At 42.0% G+C, this 24926-nt stretch overlaps 2 protein-coding genes across 2 annotated transcripts; one reads left to right on the plus strand and one right to left on the minus strand.

Moving 5' to 3' along the window:
• Nucleotides 1-77: 77 nt before the first annotated feature.
• On the minus strand, nucleotides 78-21886 carry LOC121195126 (low-density lipoprotein receptor-related protein 2-like). Its single transcript, XM_041058386.1, has 43 exons — nucleotides 21871-21886; nucleotides 20737-20883; nucleotides 19756-19878; nucleotides 19237-19476; nucleotides 18441-18554; nucleotides 18141-18260; nucleotides 17745-17870; nucleotides 16890-17093; nucleotides 16396-16564; nucleotides 15902-16070; nucleotides 15296-15518; nucleotides 14831-14950; nucleotides 14263-14481; nucleotides 13691-13999; nucleotides 12990-13208; nucleotides 12446-12592; nucleotides 12052-12300; nucleotides 11719-11946; nucleotides 11342-11590; nucleotides 10886-11032; nucleotides 10349-10564; nucleotides 9947-10132; nucleotides 9655-9777; nucleotides 9188-9355; nucleotides 8851-9066; nucleotides 8532-8761; nucleotides 8270-8399; nucleotides 7962-8155; nucleotides 7695-7881; nucleotides 7106-7318; nucleotides 6749-6932; nucleotides 6455-6656; nucleotides 6197-6361; nucleotides 5669-5923; nucleotides 5269-5496; nucleotides 4858-4992; nucleotides 4329-4530; nucleotides 4105-4230; nucleotides 3669-3776; nucleotides 1469-1705; nucleotides 837-1149; nucleotides 441-537; nucleotides 78-326 (listed from the first exon to the last, which is right to left on the minus strand). Exons 1-43 carry the CDS (start codon nucleotides 21884-21886, stop codon nucleotides 261-263), a joined length of 7719 nt encoding a protein of 2572 aa, XP_040914320.1. The 3' UTR covers nucleotides 78-260.
• Nucleotides 21887-22495: 609 nt separating this feature from the next.
• Nucleotides 22496-24353, plus strand: LOC121195694 (nodal homolog 2-A-like). Its single transcript, XM_041059323.1, has 3 exons — nucleotides 22496-22799; nucleotides 23283-24058; nucleotides 24201-24353. The coding sequence occupies exons 1-3, from the start codon at nucleotides 22496-22498 to the stop codon at nucleotides 24351-24353; spliced, it is 1233 nt and encodes a 410-aa protein (XP_040915257.1).
• Nucleotides 24354-24926: the final 573 nt, after the last annotated feature.

The following is a 24926-nucleotide window of genomic DNA, read 5'->3' on the forward strand; positions in this document are numbered from 1 at the left end:
TACCCTTATTACTGAATTGGTCTGAAACTGACAAACAGACAATTTAAGACAGAGTCTGATTGTTGGTTCATCTTACATGACGTTTATTACAAGACAATATGCATCAGCATCTTGAAATTCAGGACCCAATGCATTCTCAGATTTAACTTGTGATATCGGATCAAATGTAATATAACAGTCCAAGCATCAGCCCCCAAGTTTTTACCAACTGTTTTTACTGCAACTACAAATTTTCACATTTCCACAGTGAATGCAGAGGTCTATTTAGGGTGAAGCGTCTTTAACACGAGCGGGGGGTTCTTCAGGTCTACTGGGGACTCCAGCTCCTGGGGGGAGAAGAAAAATTCTCAAAGTGTCCCATTTAGTACTGGTCTAAACGTTTCTCAAAAAAGCTGATTAGGTTATGGAGCATCTCTGCTTCTTTATGCAGATGTATTTACCTCAGAGTCAGAATCGTAGTGTTCACAAGGCAGGCCCATGTCAGCCATCAGAGTTTCTTTCTCCATGGATCTGCTTCTGATGGATGCCCAGGCTCTCCTGTTGAAACCAAGGTCAAATATACAAGTCAAATATTGATTTTGTACATAGGCCACCAAGTTTTGTAGCACAAAATCTCTGTGTAGAGAGATTCAAGAGTCTCTTTAAGTTTTAATTATAACCTAAAACTACAGCTTCTGACTTAAATGTTTAGTTTAGTTTGCAGAGTGTCAATCAGTGAAATTAGCTGCTGCAGTAGGAGAAAAAAAAAGTAGCTGGATGCTTTTCTGGTGTTCACTCATTTTCAAAGTGAATCCCTCGGGCCAGGGTGCAAAAGAAAACACCATGACAGTATGTACCTTTTAGCAAAGATAAAAGCAGCAGCCATCAATGCAGCAACGAGGCAGAAGACACCCAGGATGACAGCCGCGTGGCCTCGTCCACTTTCGGTCTCTTGGCAAAACTCGCCTTTGTAACCAGCCAAACACAGACAGCGAACAACTTCGCCTTCTGTGATGCAGTTGCCATGACCGTTGCACTTTTGGACATCACAGGATGTGGAACCTTTTTTAACTGAAGGAACTGAGTCTGCTGAGGAGGAGGAGGAGGAAGACTGGGGAAGATGGTCATCACTGGCTTTGGCCCCAAAAGGTGCTGAGTTTTTGTTCGGACCTGAAAAGAAAGTCAGTGTTGTTATGTACCTAGAAAGGCCACAAATTATTAAAAATGTACTGCTGTTACTGGATGAAATATTGTACCTGAGGTATTAATTTGCCCCAAGAAAATAAATTTAAAGCCCCTGAAAACTTTGCTTACATTTTGAGTATTTTTCTGTAGTGCAAAATATTTATGACTAAATAAAGTTAATAAGTTATTAAAAATAAATAAATAAATAATAAACAAACATCTTTAGGCATTATTCAAACTAAAAAAAAGTTGAGGTAACATAATTTCTTTTTTCACTTTCTTCTCCATTTGGCTGAAAACTCACAGTCTTGTTCATCAGACTGGTCTGGACAGTCCCCGTGTCCGTCACAGAACTTGCTGCTGCTGATACACCTGCTTCCATCAAAGCAGGACTGTTCTCCAGTAGGGCATTCGGGCAGGTGGGCACAGGAAGTGGCATTGACGCTGTAGAAGGCTCGCCCACACTTACATGTCCGACCCCCGGGATAGGGAAGACACAGATGGACACAGTCGCCGTTGTTGTTGGAGCAGCTATTCGTTCCTGGAGGAGATGGGTAAAAATGAGAGTAGTTTTAGAATCGCAAAACCTTTAATGTCTGTGAGGAAGTTAAGGGTCAGTGCTTTTGATACATAAAATGAAGAAAAACATCTAAATATGAGTCACAATTATTTAAGATAAGTGCACGGGCAGGTATATGAAATTATCTGCACATTTCATTATGAGCAGGCATTTACCAATTAATAAAGTAATTATCATTGTACCATTCATAACAGCAAAAACCATTATAATTACCATAATTTGTCTTCTTCTGGCTTGATTTAACAGCGTGGGGACCATTTTATTTGGAACTTTCTTTTTTATAGTACCTCACAGGTCTCAGAGTGTCAAGTATTTCTCTTTTTTTTCCTCTCCATAGGAGTTTATATATTTATAGAAATGTGGCTTAAAATCGTTTACACAAGCTATAATGTCATACAGATTCCCTTATGTCTGCATATGGTTGGCTGTACCATATAACATGGGAACAACAATAAAAAATGAAAAACAAGTGGCCTGCACACTGCAAGAACAACAACAGTGCACACCAGACCATTCATGAGATTTCATCCCATGTTAATCTATAGTCTGTTATGGCTGTATACACAAATCAGGGCCTCCTGTTAGTGTCCATAAAATGTGGAAGAGCTGTTTCAACATTTGTCATAATTGTGTATTGTGAAAGAAGCCACTGGGCTTCTGCGCTGACGTTTTAGAAGTGTCTGCTTCTGTGCACTTGGATGTATTTGTGTATGTGGCTTCTATTTGCTGTATTAATGTTAGTTAACATAAATATATTTACACTGCAAGAGTGTGACACAGTTCAAGAGAATAAAGTCGGGAACAGTGTCCGTGTGTGTGAGGTGTGTGTTAGAGCTCCATTCATCATCTGCCTTTCCCACTGCAGCACACACAGTAACAGGCTGATCTCTCAGCTTGCCAAGTCCCATCTCCCTGCAGGTATCACATCACTCTGCCATCTATTCAGCTCAAACTGAGCCTAAGTGAGGCTTTTTATTCTGCCCGGAGTATCCGATGACACACACTATCTGCTTCCTCTATTAAGAAAACAGAAAGCAAAGTTGAGGTGAAAATATATGTGCACAGATGGTGTATTTCCTGATGATGATGATGATGGCTAACTGGTTTGGCATGCTTCTGTTAAGCATTAATTAAATCCACAGTGTGCTGTAAGCCAGTTGGACGGTATTACAGACCTGGGCAGGAATTAATGCATGAGTAGTATTATGTAAAGAGGATTTCAGTGTTGACAGTCTTCACTGTGGTATCACAGTGATGACAGTGCTTGAACAAGTAAGTAAGTAAACACCCAAAATGCATTTTTGTCCATGAAATGAGTCGCATCTTGTTTAGGTGACTGCAATCTTTATTTCTGCTAATGTTCTTAAGTCTCCCACAGACTGCAGCAGCAAGCATTTTACTTGCAGCACAAACAAGATCTGGTCCTTGGGTCTAATTTTGATTAAACACTGGTTTTAAAATTAACTTTTTATTAACTACTGTTCAAGCTCAGCTGGATTTAGCCCAAAGCTATTTCACTGATCTCTGTTGAAGCTCATTTGAGCCAGTGCCTGAAATCCACTGAAAAGTAAAACCAGCCATGCTTTTGCTACTGTAGTGTCATTATGTTATATTTTTCTTCCTTTGCACTTTCTGATTTGAAGTGTTTTATTTTGCTGTATGTTATTTTATACTGTTGTGTCTGAGGGGTGTTATTTTCCTGTCTGATTTCACATGCCCTGCTTCAGACTGTAGACTTAATAATGAGCAAGTCATCTGCTTTTTACACAGCCTGCTGTGCCAGACCATCCATATTTAGGTCATGCTTCCTCTGTCGCAAGCACTGTTCAAATTATCATGTCTCATATCTTGTGAAACACTTTGTAAACTTGTGACATCCTTTTTTTCCCCCACCAATAAAGAGAAAGACTCGACAGATACCTACCAGACTGGCTGCTGTTGCTGTAGGCTCTGACTTCCACCAAAATGGTCTTTGTCTCAAACCACAGCTGTTTAGGCTGGAGACCGTCACTGAACCACATTTTGGTTACATCTACAAAGGCTCATAAGAAACAACAATGTTATGACTTGAAAGAAATGAAGACAGGCATGATGGAGAGAGGAAGAGCTGGTGATTAGAAGCAGAGGTTTAAAGATGTCTAACAGGACAGATTGGTTGACTGAATAATTCATTGTTACATTAGTCTGTGATGCCATCTGCTGCCTGAGGGGGACAAAGACAAATGAAATGAAGGTGAAAAATGTGAGTCCCCAAGCAGGACTCAACAGGTTACTGGGATGGAAGAGAAAGAATAGACCAAGCCCCAAGAAGCATTGTAGTGGCCTAAACACATGAAGCACAAAAGTACGTTCACCCTGACCTTTGTCCAGGGTGACCCAGAGGAGGATGTTCTCTGTATGTGTGAAGGCGATGAGCAGACCTGGCCCTGCTTTGTACTGTTTATAACCTGATCCATCCACTCCAATAGAGCTGATGACTCCCTCACCTGAGAAAACAGTAATCAGACAGGTACACACAAACCAGCTAGTAAAAATTTGGCCTCTGAAGTCAGATTTGTTTTCTTTAACTCTTACTCTTACTTACCAGTGTCAGCCCAATAGATCATGGTTCCTTTATTGGAAAAGACCAGCGAGGTGGGGATGCTCGACTTCCGCCACAGCACAGCTTTGTTACGACCATCCATCCAGACGCAGTTCACCTCTGTCTGGCTCTTGCCACCTGCTGCAACTATTGCTGTGTAGCAAAGTCGTCCCGAGGGGGGATACAGCGCAATGGATGTGGTGCCCTGAAAGGACAAACATGATCATTACTATATTAAGCAAGGGAAAAAAATGGTGGAAAAAAAAAGATGTTTGCATGGGCTTTTATACTCTTATTCAGGATAGCTTTAAATTAATTGTAAATGTCAGCTCAACACTGTTAATTTGTTGTCTTTGCTTATTTACATTATGCATTTTTTTTTTGTAAACCTTCCAAAGTAAGACTTCCTTTAAATTGCTCTGTATATAGTGGAAACTATATCAGGACTGTCCACAGGAGAAGAAAGCAAAAAAAAAAAACACAGCTGGGGGCTAGAAAGCAAATGTGAGCAGTACAGCAGAGCCTGCTTCACCTTCAGCGATCCCTGCAGCAGTGAGGTGGTGTATCCATTGTGGCGGGAGGTCACATGGAGATCAGGCCTCTCGGTGCTGCTCCAGTAGAGGTTGGAGGTCACCCAGTCAACTGCCAGAGCTGTGACTACATCATCCTTATGGGACAGAAACGTTTAGTTTCCAGAATATTAATTTGACTGGAGAGTTGCTGGTTTGAAAGAGAAGCGGAAAGCAATAAACCACCTAAAAACACATATTGTCCAAGGTTGTTTATAAACAGTATAGTAGTGGATTATTAAAGTTTGTCTTCAAAGATTAAAAAAAAATGAATGACCAAAAAAACTGAACGCATAAATCTACTGCATTAAAAAATTTTTTTTTCCACGATTTAAAAATGTTGCCATTTCCTCTGAAAAGCTAATTAAACCTACCTTCAGCTTTAGGATTTGTCCAGTAGGTGTCAACCCCTGTCTCGACCTGGAGCTGCTCAGTTTCAGCACATCCACAGATCCTTGTCTTGCATCAGCCACAAACAGAGAAAGCTCTTTGATGGACACATCTAGCCCCAAGGCCTCTGTTACTCCAGGAAGGGCTAAAACTCGACTGTTTGGCATTTTTTTAAGAGCAACACCATCTCGGTGTATGGAGTGCAAGTAAATCTGAAAGTAGAAGGAGGGCAAAATAAAAACAAAAGGGGGAAACAAACAGGAATGAGATGAGAGAACAGAGGAGGAGAAGAAAAGCAAGTTTTACTAATTCACAAAGGCCTCCAACCACATGTGAGAACTTAAGTTTCTCAAGAGTGTTTGACAGGGATAAAGGCCAATTCACCTGATAGACTGTTGTATGAGACAAAAGCAGGATGAAAGTTGACTCCACAGGCAGGGAGCAGGTGATCTTGTCCTTGGAAAGTAGCAGCCCCTTTGGGCATCGACAAACCGCCGTAAGCCCCCTTACCACTGGACCTACTGGCGACCCTTGTGTTCCAGACCTGCCCTTCACCGCCGGGGACAGCAGACAGAGATGGGAGCAGCGCATCTGATCACAGGGGCTGGATGTGGCTGGCTGGGAAAGGGCATGCATCAGCTGAGGAGAGAGGAAACATATGCATATGAAGGTTCATAGCTGTGACTTAATACTGCAGTCTCTGTGTTTGAAAAAACATTTAGCTGTGAGTGTAAACACCCAGTAAAAACTGAAATGAAAAGTTGTTTTCTTGAAACCTAGTAACCTCTCAGAACTTCACTGTTGTATGTAACAGCAGTATATTCATAAAAATGAATATGTTTGAATAATAATAAGCCTCAAAAGCTCCTTCGGAGCGATTACCACATCATTAGTTGTTAGTTAAATACTCACTTTCAGTGCAAATGGCTGCCCTGGTCTCTTCAGAAGAACCTTCTGATCTTTGCCAGTGTTCTTATCTGCTGAGCGGATGGTTCTTCTCTTTGTGTCAGACCAGAATACTCTGTCATTGAAGACCGCCACGGAGAAAGGGCTTGGAGTTTCGGCTAACTGGAGTATCTAGTGAGAGAAGAGCATCACCACTTAATGATGCTGGGAGAGGAGCTGCAACCTGAAAACTTTGTAACCCACTTGCTTTGAGGTTCTCTTTACCTTGACGTTGTCTCCATCCAGAGAGGCTGAGCCGATGCAGCGCAGCTTCTCATCGGCCCAGTACACCCTGTTGTCCAGGAGGTCATAGGCCAAACTGACAGGCCAGCTCAAGCCTCGGCTGACCACCACCTTCCTCTTTGAACCGTCCATGCCAGACAGCTCGATCTGTGGGGTGCTGCCAATCTCAGACCACAGCATCAGACTGAAAATAGAAGTTGATTATGCAGTTATGAAAGATCTAGGCTATTAAACATTTTTATATATTTTTTATAGAACCAGACAAGAGTACCTTACCCTCTGTGGGGCAGTAGGACCAATGAGCTTGGCTGCTCCAGATCTTCACCCAGGACCACAGTGTAGTCCTGAGATCTCACTGTGGCATCGCTGAGCTTCACAGCCAGAATCTGGCCAACGAGTCCGTCCACCCAGTACAGGTTCTTACCGACCCAGTCCACTGCGATAAAATCCGACTTCACTCCTGTGACAGATTTCATAGGTCAGAGTCCGAACTCCTCAAATGAATTTTGTGGGGTGGCTTTAATTCAGTACATTAGTTTGCAGACATTTTGCCTTGTTGTAGCAGAAAAAGCACAGGTGAAACAAATACAATTTTTGTACAGCAGATATTTGATAAGTAGATAGACAGATAACCTTTGATAAGTGTCCCTTTGTTATTTGAGTTTTTCATGTCAGTCCAGCGGATGCTCTGATAGTTGGGGCTCAGCCAGTAAACTCTATGTTGTGCCCAGTCGTAATCCAGTGAGAAGACCGGCCGACTGGCAGAGGAGAGAAGACGCAAGTTGCTGCTATGGACTCCCAGTAGTAAGAGCTCTGACTGCACTGATGCCAGAAGCAAAGGCTCGTCTAGATATGGAAACATGACCAGAGAAAGTGACTTGATCAAAACCAAGAGCGAAATCTTCCAGGAGGTTCTATACTTAAAAAAAAAAAACAAAAAACAAATGAACACCATATTTTTTTCCCATTAAATTTTAAGATTTTGTTTGCAAGATTTTCTATACTCTTTCTACTTTATTCAAAAGTCCAACCAGGTTGTTTTAACATACTACAAAAGCCAGCTAACATTGGCTTGAAATTTTCTAGAGACAGGTAACATAGTCATTTCAACATCTTAATATGTGTTAAGGCAGTATTAATGATGCTAGCTGACTTTTATACTGTATCAAAATGAACGGAAAACCTGCTACAAACAGATCTTTGCTCTTGGAGCCTACTGTACCTTTCGTCTTGCAGCTTTTGTTGTCAGGCTCCAGGAAGAAGCCAGGGTGGCAATGACACACATATGACCCACGGGTGTTAAGGCATTTGTGCCTGCATACAGCCTGGGGCAAGGCATTGCACTCGTCAACGTCCACACAGGACACAGCACTGGACTGTAGTCTGAAACCCACAGCACAGTAACACCTCTGCAAAAGTGAGGGAAAAAGGTATTTTCAAGCCTGGTTCTGGATACTTTAGCACAATTACCTAGTTGCTGTGTACTGACCGGTCCTTTCGGGGTGCTGACACAGTGATGGTCACACTGAGGAGCTGATGAGCTGGAGCAGTTGCGTTTGGCACATCCCATGCCCTCATCTGAACTGTCGGCACAGTTGGTGAAGCTGTTACACACCAGGCCAGGGTCCACACACTCCCCGCTGCCACACTGGTAAAGGTGAGAGGGGCATTTTCTCTGGCGACCTGTGAAAGCAGAAGCATGGATTTGCTTCAGAGATCCTCCACAAAGATTATTTTTAAACACTCCTGAACGTGACTGGAGATGAGCAGTGAACATCTCAGAATAAATATGCTCACATTTCTCTTCATCCACGCCATTGTGACAGTCCTTTTTCCCATCACACCTCCAGGACAGAGGTATGCACTGACTGCTGTCTCCACACTGCCACTGGTATTCCCTGCACTTTGCTGGTGGTGTCACACAGTCCTGGATACAAATGAGGACATGCAGTTGTATAACCTGCTTCTCAGCCCCACTGATAAAGCATTCATTTCTTCATCCTCTATTTTCACAAGCAAAGATTCAGTATGCGTCATGACATTGTCCGTCCTTCCTTACCCTCTCGTCTGACCCGTCTTTGCAGTCGTCCTCTCCGTCACAGAGCCACTCCTTCTGCAAGCACTCGTGGCTGTGTGGGCACTGAAGCTGACCTGGGCAGCGTGGGGGTCTCGTGCAGTCCATCTCGTCAGAGTGATCACTGCAGTCAGTGTATCCATCACATCTCAAAGCCTCAGACACACACTGACCACTAGCACAGCGATACTGGTTAATGGCACAGGCCACCAAACCTGGAAAGAGGGAAACAGAAATATATATATCATCTGATGACTGTAGACATGATTGCTGTGCATGTTAATCCAAGCTGATAGTCACCTACCACACTTTTCCTCATCTGACCCATCAGTGCAGTCTCTCTCGCCATCACACAGGAAGGTCTCTGGTATACAGCGAGTGTTGTTATCACAGTGTTGATGGCAGCCCTCACTCAGCCTTGAGCAGCCCATTTCATCAGATCGGTCCTGACAGTCGTACTGCCCGTCACACACCTGCTGCGGTGGGATGCATCTATTCCCATGAGAACACCTGAACTCACCTGGGAAAGAGCAAAGAAACATCTCAAATATTTTCCTAAAATATCAAAACAAATCTGCCATTTTTCAAATTTAACATTCGCCAGTTCTTTTTTTTTTTCCCCTGCCAGCTCCAAAACAAACCTGCTTTGCACTGAGCAGCACATCCCTCTTCATCTGATCCATCCTGACAATCCTTCTCTCCATCACACACATGGCTGTACATAACACAGTCCAGGCCGTCTTTACATGGCTTGAAACCTATGCGGCACCTCAGAGGGGCTGCTCTGGCATTGAGCAAATTGATGGATGCTTGGCAGAGAGAAAACGGTCAATTTATGGGGTTATGAAGATGATTAGATTACATTGTGAGAGCTGGCCAATAAATAAGCAAGACTGAGATTGTTTTCAAATGATGTACAATTGTACAAACAATTGATGTACAAGCAATTTATGTGTACTTCCTCACTGAGAATAATTGAGTGGTTAGGTTGGACTTTTTCTAGTTGGGATTTGCTACAAACGGCTGTGAAAGATAAATAAAATGTTCTTGCTATTTATCAACTTCTTCTACAAGTTATTGTTGTACTGTATTTTTCTTGTTCTCTTACAGAGAGCAGTAGGATCTGCGGATTGACACTGCTTCTCATCTGAGCCGTCCGGACAGTGGGCACGGCCATCGCAAACTTCCATCCTGGGGACGCACTTTCTACGGTCGCTGCACAAGAAGTCGTCTGATGTGCAGGGAGGCAAGTAGTCAATATGAGGAGTTAATGTACCGATACAACTAAACAGAAATCTAAGGATTTCATCAAAGTTTCATCAAAATTCTCCCATGTCATCATTAACTTGATGACTAGGTAGTTACTTTTGGCTTGAGGTAATTGCTGGACTCAGACTTACCTTGGTTTTCACACTGGACCACACAGTCCAGTTCATCAAATCCATCAGGGCAATCTCTCGGTCCATCACACAGCTGATTTTGAGAGATACACAGTGATGAACCTGGGCAGCGAACTGAAGGAGTGATGCAAGCTGATGTGGAAGTGAGGAGAGGAAGCTCAGTTGTTGTTGAGGCCGTAGTGGGGTCTGGACAGGAGGAAATTAAGTGTCAAAACTGATGAAAACTTTCCAGAGGTTTCAGCACTTACTGGTAGGACTGCTGCTAGTTAATGTCAAAGTTGACTGTGTTTCATTAGGTTTCTCTTCACTGCACACAAAGTTTAAAACTTCTAATGGCTTGAGAAGTTACTCAGATTACACATATTTGTCTATCAATGATGAATCAATGATGTGAGGACTTACCGCAGCCCACCTCATCTGTGCCATCCAGGCAGTCTCTCTCTCCATCGCACAGGAATTTCTCTGGGATGCAACGCTGGCCGTCAGAACAGCGATGCTCGCAGCTCTTGGTTCGCTCCCAGCAGTCCAGTTCATCAGACCGGTCCTGGCACTGTGACTTCCCATCACACACCTGAGCTGCAGGGATGCACATCTTCCCATGGGAGCATTGAAACTCACCTGGGGTGGAGCACAGTTAAAAAGGTATGACTATTTGGATGCAGCCGCATTACAGCTAATCCTCAAAGTAATGTTACAGTATGTTCAGAAAGTCTGTTTCTGTGGTCTGTGCTTCACTTTCATTTCTTCATATGTCCTTTTATTATTTTAGTGATTACATTACTGATAGTCTGACTGAACATTGGTGTTTTCCTCTGTACAGAAAAAATATATAACTGTCTATATAATGGCTAAAAATAACATTTCTTTAATGTTATATGTTTAAAAAAAATAATGCGGTCTGTAAGATTCAATTTTTTTGAGTGTTTAAAGTAAAACAACCTTGTTTGCAGGTTTCTGGGCATCCCTGTTCATCAGATCCATCCATACAGTCATTCTCTCCATCACATAGGTGGCTGTATAAAACACACTCTGCGCCATCATTACATGGCCTTGAGCCCATGCGGCACTTCAGGACATTAGCCTGAGCTACAGGAGTAGACACACTTGGACAGTTAACCTCATCAGATCCATCAGGACAGTCTCTCTTTCCATCACATAGTAGTGTTGAGTTGATACATAAAGATGAATCTGGGCACAGAAGTGAAGGACTGGTGCAGGATGGCTCGGTGGGCGGTTGAGTCCAGAGTTTGACAGGTGAAAGAGATTCATTTAAGCTGACATTTTCTGAACTAGTGGCAATCTCTGTCACATCTAAAAAAAAAAGAGAAAAATAAAATATGACAGAAGCCTTGCCTGCTTCTCTGCTAGCAGAGCCAGCATTTTCACAAAACTCACCACATCCTTCTTCATCTGATCCATCCCGGCAGTCATTCTCTCCATCACAAACGTGACTAAAGAGAACACATTCGCTCCCATCTCGGCAAAGTCTGGAGCCCATGCGACACTTCAGGGCTTTTGCCCGAGCTGTAGGAGGAGCTACACTCGGACAGTCAACCTCATCTGAGCCATCGTGACAGTGAGAGCGGCCGTCACAAACCAGACTCTTTGGGACGCAGCTCTGACTGTCTTTGCAGCGAAAATGGTCTGGGAGGAAACAAATAAAGCTTTCGAAGTTCAAAATAATGAGATCAGAGTCAAATTATCCGTTGTGAATAAAAAAATCTCAAAATGAAAATGCATCTAATTTAAAACACTTCTGACTTGTGACTTACTTTTAGAGGGACATTTTTTCACACAGTTCTTTTCATCAAAGCCATCAGGACAGTCTTTACGGCCATTGCAAAACTGGCTTGGAGAAATACAGAGGTGAAGAGAAGGACAGAGCACAGACGGGCTGCTACAGGCTGGTAGAGTCACAGCAGGAGGTGCTGTGGAAGGAGACATTTCATTTGATGAACTGATATTAAGTCTATTTGGAGTCGTGGTCTGTGCTGTGGCATCTTGAACATAGGAATCACATAGACACATAGACATTATTAATTAAATTGTCAATTATTATGGTTCATAGAAAGAACTGACAGAAAATGCTCAGAGAGGAAACTCACCACATCCCAGTTCATCTGATCCATCCTTACAGTCGCTCTCTCCATCACACACGTGACTGTATAAAACACACTGTGTGCTGTCTTTACACAGCATTGAGCCCTTGTGACACTCCAAGACATTTGCTGGAACTGCAGGAGGAGCTACAGTCGGACAGTCAACTTCGTCTGAGCCATCGCGACAATGAGAGCGACCGTCACAAACGAGATTCCTGGTGACGCAATTTCGATGGTCCTTGCACTTGAAATCCTCTAAGATTAACAGTTAAGGCAGAAAAGAAAGGATTATTACAAACTCAAGCTCTCAGTAACTCAGAATATGTTTACTACTCGCATGTAGGTTTTAGATCTGCATTGCCTACTATAACAAGTGTGTATTGTTGTATTGAGAGTTTACCTTTAGACGGACACGTGGTGACACAAAAATCCTCATCATCTCCATCAGGGCAGTCCTTTTTACCATCACACAACTGGGCTTGGGAAAGGCAGACTGGTGAGTGTCGGCACAGCATAGATGGTTCACTGCAGACTGGAGCACTGGGCACTATGGAAAGTTATTATAATGGAAATTGTGAGAAAATTAAGAAGTATGTCAAAGTAAAAAATCTGGCTGTCTCACAAAGGTCCTCTATCACAAATTTCTATACGCCAATAATGATCCACCATTAACTGAATTAGGGGAGTTGATGTGAGCTGGCTCTTGTTTGATAAAAATCCTCTACTTAGCAATTACTGTTTCTATTACTGTGTATTTTCAGTTTTAGGATAAAAGGACTTTGGACTTAATCTGAGTTATGACAGACACCGTAGATGTACAGAAAGTCTAAGAACTACTGACAGAAAGTAAAGATAAACCTAGTGAAACCAAATTCAAGAGACAGAGTAAAAGCATGTTTATGGATCCATTAGTTTTTAATCCACTTTAGCAGATTAACTCTGACCTGTGCGAACATCCCTGAGTGCAGCGATTACACTGAGCATGTGACCTTTCACAGTCACATCCTGGATGGGTCTCCCGTCACGCCGATCCCACAGAATCATGACATCATCAGACAGGGACAACAGGAAGGGCTCAAAGGCAGCTACCACTGAGCCTGAAATGATCCATCTTCTTCCAGCTTGGTGGTTTCTTTCTCGCAGCAAACTCATTGTCGTTAGGCCTGTGAAAGATGCGAGAACTACAGCTCAACAGCTCTGCACCACGGAGATTCTGATGGAAAATTAAGATTTGATCTTAAAGATCTTGCATATTTTGGGAATTTAATGAGATATACAATCCAACATCACCAGAAGTTGATTGTGGAAGCCAAAGTCATAATTATGACAAACTGCACAGCCCCCAGGTGTGACTTAAAGTGTTCCCTAAACTGATCACAGCTTAAAAATGTTAACATGAAACACAACATTTCATGCTGCAAAATGACAGTTAAAGTTAAATAATATAATAATTTTTAAAGCAGGCAAGCATTCTCTTGTTAATGATGATGATCAAGTTATTAGCATCCACATGTATGAGGCACATGCACTACAGAAATACAAAAAGAGACCTTGAAATGAACACTGTCTCATTCTTGGAGAAATTTGAGGAGAAGAAAGACTTTAAAAAATGTTAAAATCACACTGATCTGTGGAAGCAACCAACCTGCCCTTTTCGAGTTCCAGAGCAGACTATTGGCCCTGAGGTCGAAGGCGATGTTCCCTATGACTCCTCCTGCTAACTGCAGCAACTCTTTGGGTTTGCCTCCCATCATGCTCATGGCGAGGATCTGTTCTTCCTCCAGCCAGAGGATCCCACCTCTCAGCCAATCCAGGTATAAGTCTCGAATCTCCTTCGTTGTGTGGTAAAGCTGCTGTGTGTAACGGCTGTCAGCTGCGGTGGTGCCGAGGCTGTTTTGGTCACATGACACCCAATAAAGGCTCCCACTCCTCGGGTCCACTTTTATCAGACAAACTAAAAAGAAAAAAAAAGTAGAAGAAAGACAAGTCAATAGACAGCATGTTGACAACTGTAATGTGACAAAGTAGCCAGTCAGCCTACTCAGCTGTCTGTCAAATGGCACTGAAAATAAACTAATAAAGACTGGTTCGGTCAAAGTGTCAGAAAATAGAAAATATTCAATTTACAGTGATATAAAACAGTGTAAAGCAGAAACTCTTTACACTTGAGAATCGTAGTAGAGCCAAGAAGTATAAAAAACAAAACAAAGCACAAACCTGGAAAAGGTGTTGGGACCACCTCAGTCTTGACCTGGGTTAGACTGGTGCGTTGGATGTGGCCAGTTTGGTTGGCCCAGTAAAGCCAGTCTTTGGACCAGTCCAGATCAAATGACAGGATGCCATTGTCAGTGGTAAACAGCTGGGTTTGAGTGGACTCTTTGCCTCTAAACTCCAACAGGCTGATGTTGGTAATGGTAGCATATATAAATCTTGGATCTGAGGGGGAAAAGAAAAAAAAAATTTTAGTGACACCCTCATCCTTACTGAGTTATCACAGGGCCACAACACAGTCAGTGTCAGAAGATGTATTTTATAACCAAGGTTAATACCAATTTCCTAAGCTATTATTTTAAAATCAAAATGGCTCCACTTTCAGGAAATGAAAAGTTCCTTTAACAGGCACGCTTCTTGTCAGGCCTTATCAGCTGGGCCTTGGAGAAGCTAAAATCTAAAATTAGAAAGATCTGTTTGTTACTTGACCTCTACCAGAAACTGGAAAAAGGCATACGATGCATATAAAGATGGACATTTTGACAAGGACAAGTTAGAGTTATGGTAAACCTACATTCACATGTCCCATCAAGCAACAACACTTTGAAGTCTGGACAAGCGCAGGTGAATCCGACAGGGTTCCCTTTAGTTAGCTGGCAGAGGTGGCATGGAGTCTTTACACATGCTGAAGAACCTAATTGGTGACAAGAGGAGATATTCTGAAAAGTGATTAAGGTTTGGTTTCATAAAAAACAACTGTGATTACAAAAAAATCTAACTTACACTGGCCTGAGAAAGTATTCAAATACTCTTTCTGCACTTTATCATGTTGTAGACCATATTGTTGTACATGAACCTATACAGGACACTCCACAAAGGCAAAGTAAATGCACTTTGAGAACTGATGTTGTAGTAAAATTAATTTATCTGGGCACTCCACATATAAAAGGTACCATTACCTCACAAGACTGGAAACCCACACTACACAGAAGAGTAAGAAATGATTAACAGACGTTAAATCTACTGTCCCAATCAGTACCTTGAGGCTGCTGTAGCTCATGGTAAACAGTTGTAAGTGGCAGTTCAGCTTTCCAAAGAAATTTCCTCTGGTTCGGTTGGTTCTGTGGAACCTGCCACAGTCCTCTGTCGTCAACCCAGTAGAAGAAGCCTTCAAAAACAGCCAGGCTGAGGGCGGGTCTCCTGCTGAACAGTCCTGTGAAGGAGTAACGGCCACTCCCGTCCACCTTCACTGTCTCTATGGACTGAACAAAATACATTCATTATCACTGTATGAAAGATAACAAAGCAAAGATGGTTCCCCAAATTCATTCAGACTGACAAGCAAACTCTAACTTATTAATATACTTTGCTGTGTGAATACAAACAGTGGAAGGTGGCGAAAGTGTATTTCAATATATAAGCAGTTCATTCATAAAGGAATTAAAATTAAATTAAATAAATTAAACATATTTATTGCACTATCTACAATATTTTAGTAGTTTTGCATTTAATTGTTTATTTGTGGATTTAAAAAAATATATAAAATATAAAATCTTTCACTATCAGGAAAGAAAGTAGATCTACTCCTATGCTCCACTGTGTGTGATGAGCTCTGATGTACTTGATCTTTTTTCCCTTAACTTACCTTCCTGAAGTCACTGATCCAGTACAGCCTCCTGGCAGCCACATCAGCAGTGAGGCTGTGGGCAGACTGAGCAGTGAGGACCGTCAGAGAGCTTCTTTCTGAACCATCCATCCATGACTTCTCTATTGTCACTCTGTCTCCTGGGCCGGCATTGGTCCAGAACATCAAGCTAGGACACAATGACTGGAGAATATGACTACGCAGTACCCAGTGTATCGTGTCTTTGGGTGCGTTCATGACAGCTTGATTTTCATGTGCAGAGTCTGTAAAAATCCAATACTTCAACACAACTGTAAAAGTAATTCATTTTCTATAGACAGAACTGGAAAAATATCATTTAATCTTAGAAGGGGAGGGAAAATGAATTCAACACTCAGTAAGGGCATATTTAATCATAATCATAATCAAAACAACACCCCCATTACAAATTATCTTAGATTACTTTAAATTTAAATCCTATTTAACGGATAAACAGAATAAAACATGAAGCATACCTTTCCACAGGTATAAGCACCAGATCTGATGGGCTAATGTCTTTGCTCAGCAGAGTAGTGTAACTGTTCCCATCAGCTGCCTGCATGTAGATTGACTCCATTTTCTGATTGGTCCAGTAAAGATTTCCATTCAGCCAATCACAAGCTAGACCCCTGATTCCAGGCTCTCCTGTTTAAAAAAAAAAAAAAAGAAAAAAAAAATCAGGGAAATGTTTGTTTTGAAGTGTTGATTTTTCTTCTGAATCATCAAAGTATCAAACCAATGGGTCCCAACATGTGGTTTGTGACCCCCTCTAGGGGTTGAAAAGTAAACCTGTAGGACTGAAAGATTACTACCAGAATAGGAAGGCAGACATGCCTTCTTGCTCCAGTCACTTTGTACACCATATATACAGCTTGTCACAATTATTAACTCACATCTTGCTGTATCACCATAACACTTTTAAAAAGTAAAACACACACACAAACACACACAGCTTCTTGGGTTGACTGACCAGTATAAGTTATCCAGCTGTGCTGTCCATCACTTTTGTAAATGCTGCCTTGGCTGTCGGCCCAGAAGTACCACCCGTGGGCAACGTCAAACGTCAAGGCCACTGGGTCTAACACTGGAGTCTGGGTAACTTGAAACTGTTGAGACTTCACATTCAACAGTCCTATAGATCTCCTCTGCACTATCAGCAGTCTGGTAGCATTGCCTGGACACATTTATAGATTCAGGAACAAGGGTGTAGTTAGTTTGATAATTTGAATTTGAGTAAATCTGACGAGATGCACAATTTACTTGTTGACATGGGGAATCACTTCATATGTCACTCCAACATAAGTATAGTATAGAGAGCAGAAAGAGTTAGATAGATAGAAACTTACACTTACAAAACACTATTCAATACTTTGTGCACGTCATTTAATATTTGCCAATTTTATCGTGTTTTTAATCACCAAGATTTCAGGTGACAGTTACCATTTCAATGTAAACTCTTCTTGCTTAAATGACAAGTTTCATCTTTGATCTTTTTTTTCTTGCTTTTGTCATTAGCTCGGCCACATCAGTGGCCGATTAACATGTCACTTATCTTTTGTACGAGTGCACCTCACGTTGTTTGTTCCTGGGTTTGATCTCTTCAGAGGGTGAAACTAAATCCAGATTAGATTCACAATTTTACAATTAAACTTTTGACCAGCTCTAACACATAACCAGGATTTGTACTAGCATGTTGTTCAATGTGTCATCCTGTCTTGTAGTACGTTGTGCTTTGGTAAATACATTTAGGTGGTAGGGGCCATGACATGTGTGCTGATTATTTGTACCGAGATTTAGATAAGCGAGGAAAACTCTGCCTCATTACCTGTTGCTAGACATACGGAGCTTCCATTCAGTTTGAAGCCGTCTCTGCAATGGCAATAGTAGGATCCGATGGTGTTAGTGCAGTGATGCATGCAGGGAGAAAAAGGAGAGGCACATTCATCCAAATCTGGGGAGGGAGAGTGGGTTTTAGCTGCACAAGAATGAGAGGTTCACACACAGACTTCCTAAGACTCTTCTGAAAACTCAACATGCTTTTGAATCTCTTTGCTAATGTAACTTGGGGGTAAGAGGTTCAGGAGACTGCTGTATTTTGTTTTTACCCTGCTTTTGGTACCATCTGCTGTCAGTGTTATAGTGATCCAACCCTTACTACAAAATCAATTAACCTTCAGTGAAATTTGAAGTGAAGACTGAGTTGTTTTCACACTCCACACACCTTCACAGATTGCTCCATTGGCAGAGAGCTTATATCCAACAGGACAGGCACATAGAGCGCCCCAGGGCTCGTCGACACACACGTGGCTACAGCTGCCGTTGTTCATAGAGCAAATACGACCTGCAAGAGCCGGAATATGAAGCATGAAACAGCTCAGCATTACAGAAATCCATGCATGAAAGCCTTTGATTGTATCACACTTCTTGAGAATGATAAACATCCGCAACAGCAATGTGTAGCAGTAGCGTGTAGTTTCGTGCAGCGTTTTCCATCACTGTAAGTCATCTGTGTCAAACTTACCGCAGGTTATGGGCTCATCGCTACCATCTGAGCAGTCAACCCTCCCATCACACCTCTCTTCAGGAGACAGACACGTCCCGTCAGGACACCGTATGCTGTCCTTACCACAAGGACCTGTGAAAGGACAGACAGTCAGCACTTCACCTTTAAAATCAAAGATTTCCCTAGAAGTGTGTGGTAGAGGTCCCCTGGTTTGTGTCTTATATCTTTTGGAACCAAACAGCATGCTTCACGCACATACATCCATCCTGACTATGTTCATTCTGACTCAGGCTGATTGTAAATCAAATTGTATTTATTTATCAAATCTCATTCATATTTTAAAGCTGCATAATTAAACTGAAAAGAAAAAAAATGAACCATTCTATGTTTTTTAGTTTGTGCATTATATTTTAGTCAACATCGGTGTGAATTTTAATTTATGTAATTTATGCAAATTATACTGAGATATTAAGTTCAACTTTATTGGCCAACAATAAATAATACAGGTGAATAAACTTTCATTTCTTCAGGTCTAAGGTGTAAAAACCAACAAAACACAATTGTATGGTTGGATGAAAAGTGCAAAAAAAAAAAAAGAGGAAGAACCAGACAAATAAATGAAAAAAAAAACCTGTTCCCCAGCTTTATGCTAAAGATGACAGAACCTCAATACACAGAAAAATATAACCATTATCTGCATTACTACAGAAAATATCACTAGAGATAATATACTTCAATCTATAGTGCCATACATTCACACAGACTGACATTCAGTCTCCTGTGGCCCAGCATTCAACATGCTCATCTTTCTCACCACAGTTGCCTTCGTCAGAGTTGTCCATGCAGTCGTTCAGTCCGTTGCAGTGCAGTTCTTTGGGGATACACATGTGGTTTTGACAGGTCCAGTCTGAGTCCAAACAGCTATCAGGGGCTGTACAGTTCTCCTCATCAGAGCCGGTGGGACATTGGTTTTGTCCGTCACAGCGGGCCGTCGCGTTGACGCAGCCGACAGAGTCCAAACAAGGAAACTGACCGGGTGGACATTCAGATGACCCTGGAAGAAAGAAAACAAGACACCATGAAAGGACACACACATAAGGGGGAGAGTGAATCCATTAAACAGAATCACATCAAATATTTACCTTTTTCATTCTATTTTAATTTCAGGGGCAGCACCTGTTTCCTGTTTTATCTTCTAAGATTGCTGCTGATTCCATTAAAGGTTGTTTCTTGTTAAATATGGTGTTAAATATTTTAGTCTTTTAAGGATATCATTCGGACAATGTATTAGAGACAAGAACATTTTCTGTAGAAGACCAGGAAGTATACCTACCAGTGCAGTCCATTTCATCAGATCCATCCAGACAGTCTCCATCTCCATCACATCTCCAGATATCAGGGATACAGCTTCCATCGTCACACTGCCACAGGCCCTGACGGCATCCCAGTTGTTGGCCTAGAAATATACAGAAAGAGGGGGAAGATGTTGTGACAAGGTACAAACAAGAAGTAAGACAGAAGCTATAACTGGTGTGTCACACTGACCGGATGAACTGTTTGTTTGAAATTAGAGACCCATTTTTGGATCAAAAACTTGATTTCTTCAGACAAGATGAACTGTCACTGAAATCATACTTACTGTACGGTTCAGGGAGCCATGCAACAGAACAGAAAAGGATGCAAACACATAGCACACGCTGTGTTCCTTCACTGTTGTGCCTGTGATCTGTGTGTCTGTGTATGGTAAGTCTGAAAAGTAATATTTTACAACAACAGACAAATTTGTGACATCTAAAATGGCACATGGTTGGGAGTAGAACCAAACCTAACAGAAGCACTGTGGTGGCAAGCCTTTTCACATGGGTCAAATAAATACCAAAGACCATTCTGGTTCCAGTCCCAGCCTTATGTCAAGTTTTGAATTAATTCTAAACTAAGGCATTTTATTTAAAATTTTTTATCTAAATCTGGTTGTCTGAATGCCCTCAGCTGATACTGGCCTCCTGATAAAGACACAGAAATTTACACAGGTTTACTTTTGTTTAGTCAACCTCCATGGAAAGAGTAATTAACTTCAATTAAAACAGTCAGACTAGCTTCAACAACGCTCGTAGGCCTGAGGTCCAAGTCATGAGTGAAAACCCTGCACCCATGGGGTCCAGGGGTGACCGCCACATTGCCTCGTCCATGTTTGTATCTAAACAAAATGTCTAAACCGCATGTGAAAATGAACGGGACTGCTCGTGGATACACTCCCAGACTTTTAATAAAGTCACATAAAAGACTTGAAAATCAGCGTTTAAAACGTCGTTACCTCCGGAAACTCTGAGACTTGCGAGAAAAAACAAATAAATGAAGCGGTGGTAGCCCATGTCGGCCCGCACGCGGCTCCTCCGGACAAACAGCGTCACCTGAGAGGAAACGCTTTTATCAGCTTCCACTGCGGCAGGTGCGCGTGCAACTTCAGGAGTAATCAAACATAAAAAAAGAAAATAAATTCTATTGGAAGCGACACTTAAGATAATATAAGAAATTATTTATTTATTTTGTTTACCTGGGTGTTAAATTATTAAGTGTTTTGTTTTATTTTATTTTAATTAACTGTATTTATATTCTGAGCTCGGGATTTTTAGAGAGGTGCATTAGCGTTTAATGCTCATTATGTTTTCTTCTTTTTATTACACTTACTGAAAATGAAAATTTTATTACACGTACTGAAAATAATCAGGATGCCAGCATAACACAGAAATATAATAATACTGTTTCCTTTCAGTCATTCACTATGATAATATAGGTGATAATATATACATTTTAAAACCTGGCCGATTTTCATTAAGATTAAATTTAATTAATTTTCGTTCCAGTCACCCAAAACCCCAAAGCATGCTCCAAATTAAAGTTTGAAACTAAAGTTTGTTTGATGACTTGACAATAAAGAACTTTCAAAGAACAAGATCAATTTAATACTAATGGCACATTTTCTTCAGTTTTTTTTTTCTTCTTTTCAAATCTTTTCACACATCATGTCCATCAAAAAGAATCAAAGCTTTGTAGTTTGCCATCAGCTCTTTGTTCTGTCTTTTGAGGTCAAGTGTGCAGTTTGTTTTATGAATGGGCAGCTATGGTTTGGAGTGCCTGACGTCATTAATGGCCCTGTAATGGTGCTGTCATTTAATTTATCACTGCGGGTCTGAGACACACGGAAGAAATTAAAAAGATTTTTTTAAAAGAATGTCCTAACATTTTCCATTTACTCTTATGTGACCTGTTTATTCATTACTGACAATTTATTTGATCTTTATTGATTATTGATACCTTTGTTTATTGAAAATATTAAAATATAACCCTCTTCAGTTCAGCTCAATTCTATCTTTGTTGAATATTCATGATTATTCAACTTATTTATATTTAATCAGCACTGAGAATATATCTACGTACCGTAGTCTACCGTACAGACTTAACATGGCCGTGTAATAAGACAAATAGTTCTATTTCTGTGGACTTTTCTAAATTAACTAAATGAGGGAAAAATCTATTCACAAAAACAAATATTTAAAATTCAGAGTAAAAAATATTAAAAAGTTGCATTAGAGTTGTGTCCCATATTGACCTTTAACGTGACCTCCCTTTATTATTTTTCCTCACTCTGTCCGAACAGGCTCTATAACAGGTCACAACCTGAGCCACAGAAAGTGATTTCTGATTAACTCCCGTGTTTCTTCCCCATTAATCACAGCGCAGTTGTGCAGTTCGTAATCTCCTTAACTAATATTATTGTCATGGCTTCTTATCAAAGGGATAATACAAAACAACAACAATCAGAGTAGTGGACTTTAACAGTTTCACACCTCCGACACTACAAAGACCAATTGGTTTCGATACACAACGACCTTGTCACATTAAAGTCTTTGAGCGCTCCCGTGGATCACACACGCCCTTCAGCCATCTAGCTCTTGACAGATCTCTTCAAAGGACGTCAGGAAAGAGGTGTGTGATTATAAAAACGAGGCTCAGGATCCCACCTGGACCATTTGGGTTTACCTCTGGAAAAGACAACACCACACCTGGGAATTATGAAGGGACTAGCAGTGGATTTCTCTTTTGCGCTTCTTCTCCTGGTGGATTTGGTTCTTGGTCTCGCCGTGCAGCCCTTCCCAAGGATGCACCCTGACGCACTGCTCCGTGAGATGGGCTCCAGACGACGCCCCGTGCAGCGGCAGCAGACCAGCAGGCTGCCCCTCTACATGATGCAGCTCTACCGGACTATGCTGACCGAGGACCGGGCCAGGACTCCGGCTGCCAGCGTGAGCCAAGCCTGGACCAAGGACGATCAGGGTCTGCACGACTCTGACTCTGTGATCAGCCTAGTCGCTAAAAGTGAGTATTAAACATTAGAAAAAAATTCTACATTTCTGAATGGAGTTTGGCAAGTAGGACACAGGGTATATTTAACATAGAATTGTACTCTGTATGAATCATTTAGCTCCAGTTGTTATGGGATTATATACCGATGAATTTTCATGAAGAAATATCATAATGAAAATATTATTAGAAATGAATAGAACTTTAAGTGAATGTATTGAATGCCATAGCAAATCCCTTTAGCAACATGTTCCTTAAGTTTTCTTTGACACACACCTACAAAATGTGGATGTGTGCTGATTTATTTCACTCACCATAATTTAATCATTTGTTTAATCAAACCTCTGCATGATGAATGTACTCTAGCACTAGCACAGCCCCCCAACTCAGAAATAAAAGCTGCAATATTATGTTCATCACATGTTTATATTGGTTTTGCTGGGAAATATTTTGCAAGTTCCTTTCCTAACCAGTTTCCTTTACTCTTATGTCTTACAGGCTGCCATCAGATTGGCAAGAGGTGGTCCGTCACCTTTGATGTGTCCTCCATGTCTGCAAGCGACAACGTCCAGCTGGCTGAACTTCGCATCCGCCTACCTGCCTTCACCGAGTCTTCCCAAGCCTCAGTGGACATCTACCTCTCCCAGAGGGACCAGTGTGCCGACACACACTGCCCAGAGAGCAGGCTGTTCCTGGGCCACCTGAGAGCTCATCCCAGTTCGATGGTCTCTCCCTCCTCCTGGAAGGTGTTCAACATGACAGAGATGCTCCGCCGCTGGCTGCAGCAGGAACACCCCACGCAGAGGATGGAGGAGGATGAGGCTGAGGTGAGAGAGGAGGAAGATCAGGAGGCAGTCCAGCACCCTACAGCTGACCGGGTCATGATGGTGGTCTTCTCGAGGCAGAGCCCTAACAGCCAGCGTATGCCAACACTCATTCACACAGCAGAGCACTCCAAGTACGTGAGCCTGGACAGGGAGCGAGTGACGGCTGGTTCGGGCCCCAGGACGAGGAGCCACAGGGCCAAGAGGCACCACGAGACCCGGCAGCCAAGACGGAGGGTAGCCGGAGCTGCTCCTGCTGACAAGCCCACAGAGGAGGAGGGGAAGAAGGGTCCTCTCTGCAGGAAGGTGGACATGTGGGTGGACTTTGAGAAGCTTGGCTGGAGTGAGTGGATTGTTTATCCAAAACGCTACAACGCCTACCGCTGTGAAGGGAGCTGTCCTACACCAGTAGATGAGACCTTCACCCCAACCAACCATGCATTCATGCAGGTAAGACTGAATTTTATTTACTAACACAAATTACTTTTATTTTACAGTATCTGCAACAACAATATACCTATTAATAATACACTATTACTCTATTTGGACACGTTTGTTCTAATCAGTCATGTCCTTCTCTTTCTCTCTCCAGAGCCTACTGAAGCTTCACCACCCTGACAAGGTGCCATGTGTGTCCTGTGTGCCGACACGCCTGGCGCCGCTTTCCATGTTGTACTACGAGAACGGAAAGATGGTCATGAGGCATCACGAGAACATGGTGGTGGAGGAGTGCGGCTGCCACTGAGTAAAAAGACCTGCAGACCTTTCAAAAAACAAAAAGGTTGGAAGTCAGAGAAACACTGGGCTGTAACCACACTGAGCCACAGGCCCAGAAGAGCCTACAGCCACAGAACTGAGCTACTCAGAGGCACAAAAGTGGATGCATGTCCACAGGCACTTTACAGAGACGTCCAGTTTGACACTGGGACAGAGGCTGCTGCTGTGATACAGGACATAGAAGGGTATATCCTGGATACTGCTCTCTCAATTATGGGTATAAATAAAATGAAGAGTTATAAATTGCCATTGGAGAAGATCAGGTGACCTAAGTTGTGTCTCAGATTGCAAGTGGATCAACTATAATTCGCGGTTATGAGGATCGATTATGGTAATGGACTGATCCAATCAACGCAAGATCAATGCAAAAGCACAATATATGATCACTGACTGAAGCACTATAGAAGATTCACAAACAGCTGTACACAAGAGGTTTATGTACAAGCTGCGTTTTTTTATGCTTGTCAGACTGAAATGTTTAATGCCACAGAAATGACAAATGCAGATGTCAGGATGGTGTAAGCGCTTTAACTTTGTTAAG

Source organism: Toxotes jaculatrix, chromosome 16, assembly GCF_017976425.1.
Source record: "Toxotes jaculatrix isolate fToxJac2 chromosome 16, fToxJac2.pri, whole genome shotgun sequence".
NCBI lineage: Eukaryota > Metazoa > Chordata > Actinopteri > Toxotidae > Toxotes > Toxotes jaculatrix.

Coding starts and splice junctions, on each gene's coding strand:
- LOC121195126 (XM_041058386.1), bottom strand. Junction 18,555..19,236: donor CTCTGACGAAGGCAACTGTG/GTGAGAAAGATG, acceptor GTCCTTTCACAG/GTCCTTGTGGTAAGGACAGC. Junction 327..440: donor ACTACGATTCTGACTCTGAG/GTAAATACATCT, acceptor TTCTCCCCCCAG/GAGCTGGAGTCCCCAGTAGA.
- LOC121195694 (XM_041059323.1), top strand. CDS start 22,496: ATGAAGGGACTAGCAGTGGATTTCTCTTTTGCGCTTCTTCTCCTGGTG. Junction 22,800..23,282: donor GATCAGCCTAGTCGCTAAAA/GTGAGTATTAAA, acceptor TATGTCTTACAG/GCTGCCATCAGATTGGCAAG. Junction 24,059..24,200: donor CCAACCATGCATTCATGCAG/GTAAGACTGAAT, acceptor TTCTCTCTCCAG/AGCCTACTGAAGCTTCACCA.